We start from the raw sequence: 16361 nt of genomic DNA on the forward strand, positions 1-16361 counted from the left end.
TGTCGTCTGGACGGCTTCAATCTCACCTTGAACTGCGTGGATCATGTCGGCCTGCAGCGAGGACGGGAGGACGGGACCGGGCAGATCCTGTAGGAACCGGAACACCCCGTCACACAGCGACGACACTTCCAGCTGCTCCAGGTCTGAAAACAAACGCACCTCAGTTTAAAGTTATTTACAGCTCATCTCCTTTAAAATTCCTGACTGCGGCGTTGCCGTGGTTGTCAGTCCCCCCTCCATCCTTTACTACTTCCTGTCGGCATCTTTACTATAATAAAGAATAAACATGTGTGACAGTAGAAGAAGAAGAAGAAGCCTCCTCACCAGCGTCGGTCAGCTGCCGGGTGTCCAGACCTCCTCCGCTCAGACCGCGGTACAGATTGGGACTTTCCAGACCTGCAGCAATGCAACACATGATCCAAACGTCAGATATTAACAGGTAGATGTGATGGATCAAACAAAAGCTGTGTGTTCAGCCACATTATGTACAGACAGAGGAGAATATACTTTTAGTCATTTTTATTTTATTCTTATTTTCCTGCCAAGACTCTGAGTCTCCATGTGAAACCAAGCAGGTGCCGTCTATGGAGGACGGAACCTGCCAAAAATAAATTAATTAATAAATAACTGATTAGATAAATAAATATATAAATATGTCATTAAATGTAGTAAAAATAATATAAAAAATAAATGTAGCCATAAATTAAAAGATAAAATGTGACATAAATTGATATTTGTTTTAATTTGCTTCTTTATTTATTTATCTCTGTATTAATTTCCTTATTTATTTACTCTTCTCCTTTAATTTTCCCTTTTATTTATTTATGTATTTATTTTCATTATTTTTTAAATGTATTTATTTAAAATAATATGTTAAGATATAAATAAAAAGATAAATGTAAAAATAAATAACTACATTTAAAAAATTGATAAAAAAATAAATAGGAAAATTAATCAGAAGAGTAAATAAATAAGGGAATTAATACAAAGATAAATAAATAAATATGTCGTTAAATATAGCACAAATAATATTAAAACTAAATGTAGACATTAATTAATTGATAAAATGTGATATAAATTGATATACCTGTTTTTAATTTGCTTCTATATTTATTTATCTTTGTATTAATTCCTTTATTTATTTACTTTTCTGTTTAATTTTCCCTTTTATTTATTTATGTATTTATTTTTATCATTATTTTATATTTATTTATTTAAAATAATAATATTATAAAATATTTAAAAAAAAAAAAAAAAAAAAAAAATTGTACATGTGTATATTTTTTTATCTATATCTCATTAAACCGCCCACGTTTTAGCAGCCCAATCAAATGAGAATGTTTCAATTTAAATCCATCTTTTAACTGTACACTGCTCAAATATTTAGTTTCACTTTGAGATACGTCACACTACAGCAGCTAGAGACGCTCTAACGTCCGTTTCATGGGGAATATTACCATGTTTTAGTATATGTGATGTTTGGTACCTTTAGTCTCAATGGCCTCTATCAGTCTGCTGAGGAGCGGGGGGGCCGTGTCCGGAGGTCCAAACTGCTCCGGGAGGTCCGGCAACACGAATCCTAAAATACAAAACACAACAAACATACAAACTGTCAGACTAGCTGGTCATGAAGGAGGTTAAATAACGCTCCAAACTTATGCTAAATTTTGGCGAGGAAAAACTGTCATGTCCATTTTCAAAGGGGTCCCTTGACCTCTGACCTCCAGATCAGTGAATGTAAATGGGTTCTATGGGTACCCACGAGTCTCCCCTTTACAGACATGCCCACTTTATTCTTTAGCCGATACCGAGTACCTACCAGATACCAGCGTGATAAAAAAAAAAAGTTACTATTATTATTATTGAATATTTGTGACACACAACAGTTAACCGATTATTAACCGTTAACCGACTACATTTGTGCCTTGCATGCAGCGATGCTCCAGCTGCAGGAGCACAACAGATATTGGTTGATGGGAGTCTCCAGTTCACCGTCCGGGAGCGTTAACTTAGCAGCTACGATGCTGCGTTCACTGTCTCCAGTTCAGCGTCTGGGAGCGTTAACTTAGCAGCTGCGATGCTGCGTGTAGTGTCGCGGACATGCAGCCACTTTCCCAGTAAAAGTCTCCACCGCACATTTAGTTTAGTTTAGCAGGTTGTCAGCTGTGTGTCTGCCCGGTGTAACTTTAGCGAGTGTCCAACAAACAGTGTGTGTGTTTGTGCTACGTTAGCATCTCTAGCATTGCCGGAGGCTTCGTGCTCGCCGCCGCCACCACACGTAGTCTGTGTAACTTTAGTGAGTTTCCGACAGACCGTGTGTGTGTGTTGGAGGTGAGTGTGAGGTTGATGGTGGCGTTCTAGCTGTGATCGTAGGTGTAGCAGTGTGTGTACAGTTTATTTGTCGGTGAATAAATGCTACGAAACTACAACTCCTCCGCTCCGCTCAAGAGAGCCAGAGAGACCGGAGCCAACTTCCTATATCCTGCAACTCCGGCTCCGCCTCTTAAGGTGGGCTGTTAAGGTGGACCAGCTTTTGTCCTTAAAGTGACGAGCTGCTCCTCTGAGCCGCTCAGCTTTAGAGTTAATTATTAACATTTCTTTTAACCGTTTTAACCGATAGCGTTGATCAGTTAAAATGCTTAATGGCGGTTAACGGTTTAACGGTTAATTATGGACTTCCCTATATCAGATCGGTGGATTTCAGATACTGAATTTTGGGCAGTATGGGACGCATTTCCGATTTGAGGAATTTTCCCATTTTCCGGAGATCAGTAGAAATGGAGATTCACAGCAGCTCCACCAGCTTACCACCAAAGTGCTTTTAATAAATGAACGGGTGAAAGCTACAGGAAGCAGAGCGAGCTAACAGGTAACAACAACCACTGCTGCCCCCCAGAACACACACACACACACACACACACACACAGAGCGTAGAGTAAATCAACACACACACACTTCCTGTTCTCTGGTACAGAGCTGAGATCTGATATGTCAGCAACCACAAGCTGCTGCTGAAGGAAGCAGATGAAGGAAACTCGGTTTGAGTCACTGAGACGAACTTCAGGGTGAAAACTTCTCAAGTTTCTTCAGAACAAAAACGAGACGTTCACTGACGACTTGAAACATCCAATCCCGACGTCTGTGTACCGTTATAATCCAGTTATTCTCCATTTACAGACCAGTTACACTCCAGTTACACTCCAGTTATCAGACAGTCTAACGTTAGATAACTGGTATTGTTAATACTACTCATTGACTTGGGAATAATTCCCCGTTGCTGCTGCAGCTGTCCTGAGATCAGAGGCCGGCGGTATATGTTGTGTGTGTGTGTGTGTGTGTGTGTGTGTGTGTGTGTACGTGCGGGACGAATCGGGCGCATACAGTGTGTATGCTTGTGTGTGTTTAATAATAACGGTGCGCTACACAAAACGTGCAGTCATTTTCATCACCGTTCATTCTAATGTAACAATGTAACAGGTATTTTTCTTTCAACTCTCGTCCTAAATTCGTCCTAAAATTAATTTGAATCCTCCCCGATCATATTTTTTCGGCCCCGGGACGACAGGAAGTCCTTAGCGTTTTCCCTGCCTGCCAAAGCGGTGGGTAGCCTGATGATTTTATCTGCCACTGCCAACAATTTACCCGCATTTGGCGGGTGCTAATTTCAGACCCTGCTGCTGCTGCTGCTGCTACTACTACTACTACTACTAGTACTACTACTAGTGGTACTACTACTAGTGGTACTACTACTACTACTACTACTACTACTACTACTACTACTAGTGGTACTACTACTACTACTACTACTACTACTACTAGTACTAGTGGTACTACTACTACTACTACTACTACTACTACTACTACTACTACTACTACTGGTACTACTACTACTACTACTACTACTGGTACTACTACTACTACTACTACTACTACTACTACCAGTGGTACTACTACTACTGCTACTACTCACCCTCTGACTCAGAGTCGGTCCTCACAGACGCTGCAGACGGCGGCCTGGCTGGGCGGGGCTTCGGTGTGGGCGGGGACATCCTCTTTCTGCCAATGAACTCCACGTACGTCCCGGGGAAGTCGCCTTTCTCCTGTTGCATAGAGAGGGACGAGTTAATGATGCATTCACACCAACAGCGAAGCGAAGTTCCGCCTCACATTACTCGCGTGAGTCAGACCGCTGGTATCATCTGTGTCCATTCACGCTAGACGTGCCGGAGAGGAGACGGAGCCAATTTGGACTGAAAGTTGGCCTGTGTTGAACAATAAATATATATACCGTTTTAACGCCACTAGTTTCTTTAACGCATTAACGCAATCGATCTTTCGGAGGTTGTAGCGGCTCAGTTTTAAAGCTAGAGTGAAGATACTGGCATCAGATGAAACCTGATGAATCCATCGGTACCAACCATGTCATACTAGCTTGTTCGGAAGAACAGAAAAATAACGCTCCAAACTTGTCCTAAATGTTGGAGAGGAAAAACTGTCATGTCCATTTTCAAAGGAATCCCTTGACCTCTGACCTCCAGATGTGTGACTGTAAATGGGTTCTATGGGTACCCACGAGTCTCCCCTTTACAGACATGCCCACTTTATGATAATCACATGCAGTTTGGGGTCCCTAAACATTCCTGAATTACATAAATTGGGTATCACTGTAAAGCTGAGATTCTTGCCAATAGACAGCCCTACAGAAATGTGTTGTTGTATAATTGTATAAAAAGGATTAAACTGCTGGTTGAGAGAGAAAGATGATATCAGTTATGGAGCATAATGAAGGAAAATGTGACGTTTGAAATGATAACATCAGTCGACAGAATCTGGCTGAGTCAACATGAGGAGGAGGAGGTGAACCGATTCCTCGTATAAAACACAAAAACCCAGATAAGAGACTCCGTCTATTAATAGTTTTAACCAGAATCAGGTTTAATGCTCAGCAGGTTTCCACAAATGAGGAACTTGTTTTGATATTTTGGTGCATAATAAGAGAAAAGAAAACTCAACAAGAGCTGCAAGGTAAGAATATTAAATATAAAACAGACATTTACACTAAAACAATATGTAAAATATGTCAGTTTAAAACAATAAGATGCACTAAAATGTTCAACATTTCCCCAAAATGTCCTCGAACTCAAAGATGATTTTTATTTTTTACCTCGACTGATCTGTGATCTTTTTCCTCTGAAGAGGGGAATGGAAACCTTAAACTTCCTGTAGGTGTTTGTTTGTTTTGCGGTTTGTTTGCGGCTGCAGCTTTATTCAAACAACGATGACGATGGTGAAGAGACCACATCTCCAAAATGTTATTATTTAAAATGAAGCTCGACCTCCAGTTCAGTTTATTGTAGAATATTTTAAATATTAGACTGTTTAGTGGAGAAAATTACAGATGCACCGACTGCAACATTCTGGGCTGATTACGATGTTTAAAATAACAATTTGGCCGATAGAGGTGTTTTAGTTTATTTAGTTTTTGCTGTTAGACCTCTTCATTATATAAAATAACTGAGCTGTTTTAAAGTCATTCAGCATTTCATTAAACACATATTCAATCAGACTAATTTATAAAACAACCTTTAATATATATAACCTTCTTTCACATGAAAAATGGTCTTATTTTCCCTTTAAATAACTGCTTCAAAAGCCTTTTCAGCTGCTTCAACTACTCAATGAGAAGAATGCTTCAGTGTAGCCCAACTCAAATATTTGTTTATGTTAAACATAAATTAAGTATAATAATAGTTTAAGGGGTGGTGGAGCTGAACCTGCAGGATCTTATAAAGTAAGCTAACAAAAAAAAAAATCTAAGTTGTATTTTTCAGTAATATTGTAATAGTGGTACAAGTTAGTTTTTTTGTCCAGTGCTTTAAGAGCTGGTTTAAAGGCTAAAGCCTGGCCTAGCATTCTGCTAAATACATCACTTTAACTGTTTCATACTACTGAGGAACGCAGTATGTACTGTATACTGCATATCTATGCTAAATTCATGTAATGAGAACTAGACATAATTTTAGAATCAGGCCAAATTTTTTGCTTGATTGGTTTGTGTTTGACGTTCAGTTTGAGGTCACGACGTCTGATTAACCACCTGATGGATCAATGATCTGTGTGTCCGACTGTCTGAAGATCTGCTGTTTTGATATTACTGGAGGAGGATTTTACACGTTGTGATATAAAACTGAGCTTCACTGGACCAGAGGCTCCACGTTTACATTCAGCGTGAGCATTAAAGTTCTGGTCGTGCAAATTAAAACCTGTAATGTGAGTTAACAACGTAAAAGATTACTGGAAAACACTCTACCCAGCTTAACCAGGACTAACAGACCTAACCAGACCTAACCAGACTTGACCAGACCTGACCAGACCTAACCAGTCCTAACCAGTCCTAACCAGTCGACGTGGCGTCGTACCTGCGTGGTCTCGTTGAAGCCCGGCAGCCAGCCGATCTCCGACGGCCGTTCTTCGGCTCCGTTGGTGCAGCCGAGCGCCAGCAGCGCTCCTTTACTGACCACCAGCATGTCGCCGACGTGCAGGTCAATGTCCTCCTCCCGCTCCTTCTTGTAGTCGTACAGCGCTCGGTACTGAAAGCCCTCCGAGCTCATCCTGACGTCCGTATGGCTTCACGATAACTAGCAAAAAACAGCTCTGAATAAAAAGATATAAAAATATTCTGGTTTCTTTTTTTTTTTAATCCTGAGTTGAACTACTGAGGAGAGTGTAGACGGAGTAGATATGGCGTCTCCAGCTGTCGGTGTGTCTCTCCTGTCTCCATGTCTGCTAGAGTCCTGTCATCCCTCCAGGCCGAGCCACAGACGCCAGATCAATGCGTCCTCGCCGTTCATGAACAGAAGTCTCAGCAGAGGTGGCGGCCACATCTGGGGAGGAGACGAACCAACCTGAAGAGAAGAAGAAGGAGAAGATTTTTTATTATTACCATTACTATTTATTTATTTTATTCATAAATTTAAAAAAAATTATTTACTATATATATTTTTTTATAATTATTTATATATATATATTTATATTTATATTTATTGTTATTATTATTAATATTACCGTTTTCTCTCCTTCTGTTCTTGAATAGCTTGTTTTTCAATATAGTTACTATCTGTTATATGTACATATTATTTTATTTGTTGTGGTTTGGGTTGTTGTAGTGTTTTTTTTTAAGTAAACAATAAAAGCATGATTTAAGAAAAAGAAGAAAATAATCATTAGTTGTTCTAATATCTCTGTATTTATAAAATACAACATAACAGACTTTGTCAGGGATAAAACGGTAAAGTTCTTCCATCGTTGTTTCTGCTGTTTACACAACCCGCAAACAATTAGGTTATTAAGTATTTAATATATAGCTAATAAACTGGCAACTGAGTATTATTCTGTATATTTTATATGGAACCAACGATTTGATGTCTCTTTACGTGGCAGTTATGATACAATACTTCATACAGGAAGTCGTTAAACCGAGCTGGTAAACCACCGAGATCCTAATGCTTCTCCTCTTCTGATAAATGCAGTTAATAGATGACAGCATAAACAATAATCACACCTATAATTAGAAATATATGTCATTTATTGTGTGAAAAGGCACCTCTGCTCTTTCCTGTTTTCTAGTTTCTGGTCATAAAGACGTATTTTATGACTATGTGGTTCGTGGTTTGTGTGAAACCTGGTCTTATGAAATTTTAAAACCCATATGTGCGTGGTCATCTTGATTCATCTGATTAACATGTGATCCTGTTTTATTTTTAAACATAACAAATAACAATTCTGAGGCCTAAATTTAATTAAATTAAATTTTTCTTTCTATTAACGTATTTGTTTATTTAATTTATTGTGATAACTTTCTTTTCTTTGTATTAATATTATTTAGTTATTTTATTTATTATTCTATTCTTTTTTATTATTATTATGTTTTTTTTCTTTTCTTAATTTTATTTCAATTTTGAATGCTGAAGTTGTTTTCCCTAATGTACTTATTGTGTTTGTTTATTTTAATTTCTGCACTATTTCACGTTTATGTCTTGCATTCTCATTTTTTACTGGAGTGATTTTCTTTTTACACATTTTGTAGTAGTATTGTTGGAGAGTACCTGAGAATGACGGCTTCAAAGTAATTGTTGTGCAAATGACAAATAAAGAACTTTATAATGATATAAAATTGGAGCTGAAACGAGGAGATGATTCATCTATTAGTCAATCAACGGGAAATTAATCAGCAACTTTAGGCTTTACAAAATTGCAATGGGTATGTATTACCTTATAAACCACACCATTAATCAATAGATAAAGTGTTAAAATAACTGTTAGTCGCTGCCCTATATGAAATAGAGAAAGTGATCAAATGTGCACACAGGAGAAGCTGGAATCAGAGAATAATTGACATTTTTGCTTGAAAATGGCTTGAAAAAAAGTAATCAATAATAAAATTGATATTGCTATGAACGAATATATATATATATTCGTTCATAGCAATATAAATTTGATATTAATGAATTTGATATATATATTAATATATATTATTATATAATATTATATTATATATTAATATTCCTGATCTAAATTTTTGTTGTTTTAGGACAAATTGTTGTTTCAGTACATTAGAGGGATAAACAATATGTCAATTATAACATTAAAACTATTAATCTATCAGTTCCTGTCTGGAGATGATCACTAACAAGCAGACTAAATATAATATAAAAGAATCTCAGATTAAATTAATGCAGCCGAACAGATAAAGATCAAGTGTTTAACGTGCAACACTAGTTGTATTTTTAAAATATAAGTATATTACAGATGCAAAGCTAAAATTCACACAAAAATCGCTGATTTTTAAAGGAGCTTTCGTTTTATCTATCAGTTCCTGTCAGGAGATAAAACAGGCAGACTAAATATAATATAAAGACTTCATTAATGCAGCCGAACAGATAAAAACAAAGTGTCTAACACACAACACTAATTATTATTTTCAACATATAAGTATTTTACAGATATAAATTAACATTCACACAAAAAAAGCTGATTTTTAAAGGAGCTTTCGTTTTATCCATCAGTCCCAGTCAGGAGACAAAACAGGCAGACTAAATATAATATAAAGGAATTTCAGATTAAATGAATGCAGCCGAACAGATACAGATTAAGTGTTTAACGTGAAACACTAGTTGTATTTTTAAAATACAAGTATTTTACAGATGTAAAGCTAAAAATTACACAAAAATCGCTGATTTTTAAATTTCCAGTCTGGAGATAATCACTAACAAGCAGACTACATATAATATAAAGGCATTTCAGACTACATCAATGCAGCGGAACAGATAAAAACAAAGTGTCTAACACACAACACCAATTATTGTTTTCAACATATAAGTATTTTACAGATATAAGTTAACATTCACACAAAACACGCTGTTTTTTAAAGGAGCTTTCGTTAAGTAAACAGTAGAAAACCAGAAAAAACGGATCAGACTGAAAACTGAAGGTACTTTCTGATTGAAAGCGTTAAACAAACAAAGCAAAAGTTAGTATTTAATCCTAATCTACTCTCCCATAGTTAGCATTTGACATAAATGTGCTTAAATAGTGATAAAAGCAGCAGACATGAAGACACAGACTGAACTCCTGCAGGAAACAGGAAACACAGAGCATGCCAGTGTTAGCTTAGCATGCTAGCTGGAGTCAGTCTCACCTTTTCTTTAGTTGTTCACAGATTTAACCGATTAAACCGATTAAAACCTTCAACAGAGCGACCAGTGGACATCATCACGGAGCAGGGAGTTTACAGGACGTCCAGGGTTCCTCCAAAACTGAAATATCCCGATATTTGATCGGTTATTTCAGTTAGAAGTCGCTCTCGTTTCAGCCGTCTGAATCTTTGCAGCTCCACTTTGAGTCAAGCTAGCATCAAGATGACATCACTTCCGGTACAGAGGAATAATATTAAAAAACAAAGAAAAAATCAAATAAATATTCACTTTTATAGAAAATCTGATCTATTAAATAGGTATATAATTCATATTAACAGTTTTTGTCTAATTTATTACACATTTTAACAGTTAAAATGCGTTTTATAAGAGTGTAACAAGCAGAATTGACAAGTTCCGGTTGAGTTTCAAAATAAAATCCGTACACTCAAAGATGTATTCGACCAAAATGTCACTAAAGATCCAAAAATGGCACTGCTGGGAGCAATACCGGAAAGCATTGATGGAAGAGCCAAAACATATCTCTTACAAATATTGCTAACAGCAGAAATTAAATGCATCACAATTAAGTGATTAAAACCTGAGCCCCAGAAATACAGTTTATGGATTGAGAAGGTATGGGACATTTACCACATGGAACAAATCACCTATTCCCTAAGACTCCAAAAAGACACTTTGATTGAAAGGCGGAGCCCTGCCATGATTATATTAATACAGTGATCGGTGATCTGAATATTTTTATATATCCTGGATCATACTTGTATCTCTGTCTTCCTGACCCAGGTCATCTCTCTAAGCATACACACACCCATACAACACACACCCATACAACACACACACTAACCCTCCATGACCTCTGACCCTTCACCACATTTATTTTTATTTAAATGTATTTATTTTACTTTATTTTATTTTAATTCTTTGGATTGTTTAAGTCTGTGTCCTCCCCTTTTCTCTGAATTCAATTGAAATTATAGTTTAAGATGAAGTCTTGTTTTGTTTTTTGTGTGTTTTCTCTCTCTCTTGTTTTAAGTTGTGACATTTTGTGTAAAAACAAAAAGACAGCTGTAAAATGAAAATACAGTGGTAAAGAATGTGATGATTGTATAAGTTGCTGAAACTGCAATAAAAACTAAGTTAAAAACAAACAAAAAAAATCTGTACGAACATGTGTTGCAAAATGAATGTGTTCTAGATAAATAGATAGATAGTAACTTTATTGAAGGAGATGAAGAAAACTGTTAAAAGTGAATATAGTGCACAGTAACAACTGTGATACACGACTATTAAAAAAGTGAATATAGTGAAGAGGAGACTGTTAAAAATGAGTATAGTGCAGGGTAACTCCAGTAGCTTAGTCTATGAAAGTGCACTGTGTGCATTATTATCTGTCCTTTACAGCATCAGCGACAAAATAATGTTTTTTTTAAGGATAATGTTTAAATATTTGACCATAATTTCCTAAAATCTTCTTTTTTACATCGTTAAGAGGCCACAAACACGGATTTAAGAGATTACAACCGATTACAGCTGGGCAGGAGGCACGGCTCTGACGTCACATCCGGTGACCTAGATCTTGATGCAGCGAGCAGTGCTGTCAAGACAGGGGACCATAGCAACAAAAGAGTGTGTGTGTGATGGGGGGTGGACTCTATTCATGTTGTCCTCATTTATTCAAGCAGCAGTCTACCGTGTGTGTGTGTGTGTGTGTGACTCCTGTATCATGTGACTGCTGCTGTGGCTTTTCCAGAACACGCTGTTCATCACATGCACGGCTGCACACACATCACTACAGACAGCTCATTAAAAATATGAAACCTTTATTTACACCAGAGAGCGCCGAAAAAATCCATATTAAAAAATACAATCATAAAGATCTGTTGTCAAGTTCATAAATATACAAAAACAGACTGGAGTTTGGCACAAAAAGACAAACATGTTTGAGGGTTCAACCCCCCCTCCTCAGTTCAGTTCAGTTCAGTTCATTAATGAGTAGATTTCTATTAAATATTAATGAAGTTCTGCACTTGGAGGATTGTTGTTGTGTGTAAAAAGCACTAAAGCAGTTTAGAAAATAGTTCTGCGTTGTGGATTTACCAGCTTTTATATTCAATACATACTGAATGTATGCTTTATATGCCCACCATATCCTGGTTTTAAAGGGGTGGTTGTGGTGTTTCTCACCAGACTGCATCCACAAAAACAGTAATTTTACCTCTCAGAACACGGGAGTTGCCGTGTTCTTGTGTGACTTTGGTTAGCAACTCCCGTTTTCTGTGAGGTAAAATTAATGTTTTTGTGAATGGAGTCTGGTGGCTTTGAAGAGAACGATCCCTTTAAGAATCAGTGGTCAAGTATTCACTCACAGCCTGGTACCAGTATGCGGCCCAGTAGTTGGGAACCACAGCACTGGAGGAAAAGGTCAATAAAATCACTTGGGTTCATCCTCTGAACCTGTAAAGATGTTTGTCATATATGAGTCGGTGCTGTCTCTCTGTCTCCCGTCTACATGCTGAAGATGTTTCCCAGTCTGTGAACCGACAGGCCGATCCTCCCCGACAGCTGCAGCTCGTCCTTCAGGAAACGTCCCACCTGCTCCGAGTGGAGGACGTCACAGAACACCCAGATCTCCGCCCGCTCCCTCTGGATGTTGGCGTTACACGTCGGCAGCCCGGCGTTCCGGACGCAGTGGCTCAGAGAACGCCACACCTGCAGGGAGGAGGACCAGGAAGGACGATAAAATAGGAAATAAAGATGAAGGAGAAGAGGAACAGATGAAACAGGAGAGGAAGAGATCAAGAGAAGAGTGATTTATGAATTTAAAAACTTATTTTTCTGATTAACTGTCACAAAAACTCAAATAACAAAAGAGAAGTCCAATGACACAACAACCAAATCCAAATCATAAAATATATTAAAATGGGGCAAATGTTCATTTTGTAGAGATCAACTTGTAGCATCAAACTTTTTAAAATAGTGAAACATTTCACAGTGATAATAAAAAAGCATCAAATTCTCAAACGAGAGGCTGGGACCGGATCATTTGGGAATTTTTTTCTTCGAAAAAAGATTCATCAGTTATCAGAATAGCAGATGAATTACATCCTCACAGAGCTGCTAACATGCCTGCACTCTTGGTCCTGTTCCATGAATGACCTACTGACCTGTTCGACGTCTCTGGCCGCCCCCCAGTTGTGCTGACCGATCACCCATTTGGCCCTCTGGTGGAGGTGGAGCCGGTGGACCGACACCACGTGATGGAACCTCTTGGACGGTGACTCAGAGTCCTGCAGCAGAACTCCTTTCTGTGTGAAGACGCTCCAGGAGCGTTTGACCGGCGAGTCTGTGACGGGGACGCCATCTTTGTGTTTGTCAGGAGGTCTGGTGACCTCTCTCTCTGTGAGGAGCTGGTTCGGGGTCTTTGAGATGCAGACGGTCTGTTTGGGTTCTTGTGGAGTTTCAGGTGCTGGTTGGTTAGGAGCTGTCTTAGCAACATGACGGTGAACTTCATGTTTCTGTAGCTGGTTTTGTGCTGTCTGAGTGTGAGTCCTGCTGCCGGAGATGAGTAAACCAGCCGAGCAGGTGATGACGGGAGCCGGTCTGGCTGGTCTGATGGGCAGGTGGCGGTCTGCGGCGGCGGGGGACCAGGGGGTGAAGACCGGAGGAGGCCGGCAGGGGAAAGACTCCAGAAGCTTCTCTGTCCTCTCCAACAGACAGCTGAGCCCAGCAGCTGATCCAGGCTGGTAGTGCAGAACCACATCCTCCATACAGATCAGAGGACTGACTGCACCCCCCTCCTCCTCCTCCTCGTCCTCCTCCTCATGATGATGTCGCTTCAGCTAGACAATGCAAGGGATGATGGGAACACGGCAGGAGTCTGTTGAAATTCAACCTTGGTTACTTTAAGAGTTACAGAACAATTAGTCTGCAGTAGAGCTGCAATGATTAATCGATTAGTTGTCAGTAGGGCTGTCAAAGTTAACGTAAATTCGTTTTAACGTGACTAATTTCTTAAACAAATTTACACAACTTGTGAACTTGACGTCACTGTATAAAATGACCTATGGTGACCTCTAGGATAATCACAGCCTCATGAAACTTTACAGCCACAAACTAGAGACCTAGAGCATTCAGGGGATGGATGGATCAGACTAGAGACCCAGAGCATTCAGAGGATGGATGGATCAGACTAGAGACCTAGAGCATTCAGAGGATAGATGGATCAGACTAGAGACCTAGAGCATTCAGAGGATAGATGGATCAAACTAGAAACCTAGAGCATTCAGAGGATGGATGGATCAAACTATAGACCTAGAGCATTCAGAGGATAGATGGATCAAACTAGAGACCTAGAGCATTCAGAGGATGGATGGATCAAACTAGAGACCCAGAGCATTCAGAGGATTAATGGATCAAACTAGAGACAGAGAGCATTCAGAGGATGGACGGATCAAACTAGAGACCTAGAGCATTCAGAGGATGGATGGATCAAACTAGAGACCTAGAGCATTCAGAGGATGGATGGATCAAACTAGAGACCTAGAGCATTCAGAGGATGGATGGATCAAACTACAGACCTAGAGCATTCAGAGGATAGATGGATCAAACTACAGACCTAGAGCATTCAGAGGATGGATGGCTTTCTTAGCTACATTGATCAATAAGGGGGTTTTTGAGCAGTTTACATAACACAAGTGCTCGCCCTCCAGTCCCCGAAAAATGCAGAAATCTCCAAAATGTCAAAAGTTTTTGATCCCAAATCACAGCATGTATTTTTCTATGGTGTTCCTCAAGGTCTTGGTGTCTTAATGTGGTATTTTGGAGGGATTATTGATCATTTTTATCAATTCTCCAGTTGTAAATTTTTTTGAAATTCAGCAGCAAATCTGTGTAACAAATGGTGTCTACTTATGAGACATAATAGAGCATGGTAATTAATTAATTAATGTTTATTTCTGATTAGAAAAACTTGACCCTCAGTGTTGAGCTGCATCTCAAAATATTCTCCAGGTTCCAGCTTTCAGATGATGTTCACCACTTCTATGTGACATCTACTGTTGACCTGCTATCGCCCCCTAAAGACCCCCTGGAGCCCCTAAAGAAGACTAAAACGGGTCTATTGGGGTCTCAGAGGGTTAAACTGTGTCTAATCTGTAAATCTCTCCAGAGATAACCAGGTGAATCAAACCTGTGTTAAATGAACTGCTGCCACCTGGAGACAAAGACGTGACAGTTAATTTAGGAGGAATTATTTCATGAAGACTTTATATTCTTTCTTTCTGTGGTTGTTTACATGAAACACACAGTAACGTGATGCTGCATTTATAATATGAAAACAATATATATATATATATATATATATATATATGAACTGAAATGCTGTGCAATATGCTGCCTTCCACTGTGTAATGTCTGATATATATTAATTATTTATTTTTAAAAATATTTTTAAGAGAGCTACAAGTTCTTTTAACATGGTCATGGAGCATATATATATATATATATATATATATATATATATATACTGTATATTAGTATTGTGGGGGTATCGTTCCTCTGCAGAGGGTAGTTTAGTTTATTTATTGACTACACTTAGTTGTGTTTTATATTTTCATAATTGATTTATTTATTTATTGTGTTGAGTTGAATGTGCTTCTTATGATGTACTGTAATTACCTTGTGCCTGTTCTACTTTTCTTTCTCTGACTCTAGCTGGTGTAAACTGATCAGAACTCACATGTACTTATATAAAGGTGACAATGGCAAATAAAACTCTTGAATCTTGAATATATATCTATATTTATCTATATTTATATAGATAGATATAGATATATATATATATATAGTTTACTGAGCTAAACAAGAGAAAATACAACAAACTGAGGAGAGATAAACAGAAATCAGATCAAATCTTAAATCATGTTGAATATGAACGGCTCGTTTAGAATGAACTGAAACAGTTTAATATAAGTTAACTTGTTTATATAAAAGCCTCTGAAGCTTCCTCTGATGTCTTTAGCTCATCGTGCTAGCTGTCGTTAGCTAAACACAGTTACCTACTCTAAACAGGTAGTTAACATCCAGCTGTACAGTCCAGTAACAGTAAACACCAACCTTTAATCAGCTGAAGTCCTTTATTATGAAACAGACAAGGAGTTCAGTTACAACTGACAAACTAACTGGCTAAGCTAACTGGCTAAGCTAACTGGAAGCTAACTGGCTAAGCTAACAGCTAACAGTCGTCTTGTTGTCTTGTGCGCTTCCCGGGAACTCTCGCGATACTTCAAGTAACGCAGCGATTGAACCACTTCTGTATTTTATTTTCTTATTTATATCTACCTCAAAACTATATATATATATATATATATATATATATATATATACGTATATGTATATATACGTATGTATATATACGTATATATATATATACGTATATATACACATATATATACATATACATACGTATACGTATGTATATGTATATATACGTATGTATATATATATGTATATATATACATACGTATACGTGTATATATATACACATACGTATACATATGTATATATATATATATATACGTATACATACGTATGTATATATATATATATATATATATATATATATTAATAAATGTGTTTTTTCAGAAGATT

The 16361-nt window shown here is 37.8% G+C and overlaps 2 protein-coding genes across 4 annotated transcripts in view; both read right to left on the reverse strand.

Moving 5' to 3' along the window:
• The window catches only part of LOC119492956 (phosphatidylinositol 3-kinase regulatory subunit alpha-like), a 34352-nt gene extending 24439 nt beyond the window's left edge, over nucleotides 1-9913 (reverse strand). For 2 of the 3 annotated variants that reach the window (XR_005207880.1, XM_037777873.1), the window contains exons 1-6: nucleotides 9698-9913; nucleotides 6420-6905; nucleotides 3971-4100; nucleotides 1487-1579; nucleotides 325-396; nucleotides 27-143 (exon numbers count right to left, since the gene is read on the reverse strand). Coding sequence is in view for 2 of the 3 variants with exons in the window: in XM_037777873.1 (XP_037633801.1) it covers nucleotides 27-143; nucleotides 325-396; nucleotides 1487-1579; nucleotides 3971-4100; nucleotides 6420-6611 (604 nt within the window). In the remaining variant the exon portion in view is untranslated. Of the gene's footprint in view, nucleotides 1-26; nucleotides 144-324; nucleotides 397-1486; nucleotides 1580-3970; nucleotides 4101-5164; nucleotides 6368-6419; nucleotides 6906-9697 lie in introns of those variants that run through there. The other variant, XM_037777874.1, reaches the window with a different exon arrangement.
• Nucleotides 9914-11516: 1603 nt separating this feature from the next.
• On the reverse strand, nucleotides 11517-15989 carry zgc:101664 (uncharacterized protein LOC450064 homolog). Its single transcript, XM_037777939.1, has 3 exons — nucleotides 15828-15989; nucleotides 12878-13590; nucleotides 11517-12422 (listed from the first exon to the last, which is right to left on the reverse strand). The coding sequence occupies exons 2-3, from the start codon at nucleotides 13478-13480 to the stop codon at nucleotides 12219-12221; spliced, it is 807 nt and encodes a 268-aa protein (XP_037633867.1). The 5' UTR covers nucleotides 13481-13590; nucleotides 15828-15989; the 3' UTR covers nucleotides 11517-12218.
• Nucleotides 15990-16361: the final 372 nt, after the last annotated feature.

The sequence above is a fragment of the Sebastes umbrosus genome, chromosome 8, assembly GCF_015220745.1.
Source record: "Sebastes umbrosus isolate fSebUmb1 chromosome 8, fSebUmb1.pri, whole genome shotgun sequence".
Lineage (NCBI taxonomy): Eukaryota > Metazoa > Chordata > Actinopteri > Perciformes > Sebastidae > Sebastes > Sebastes umbrosus.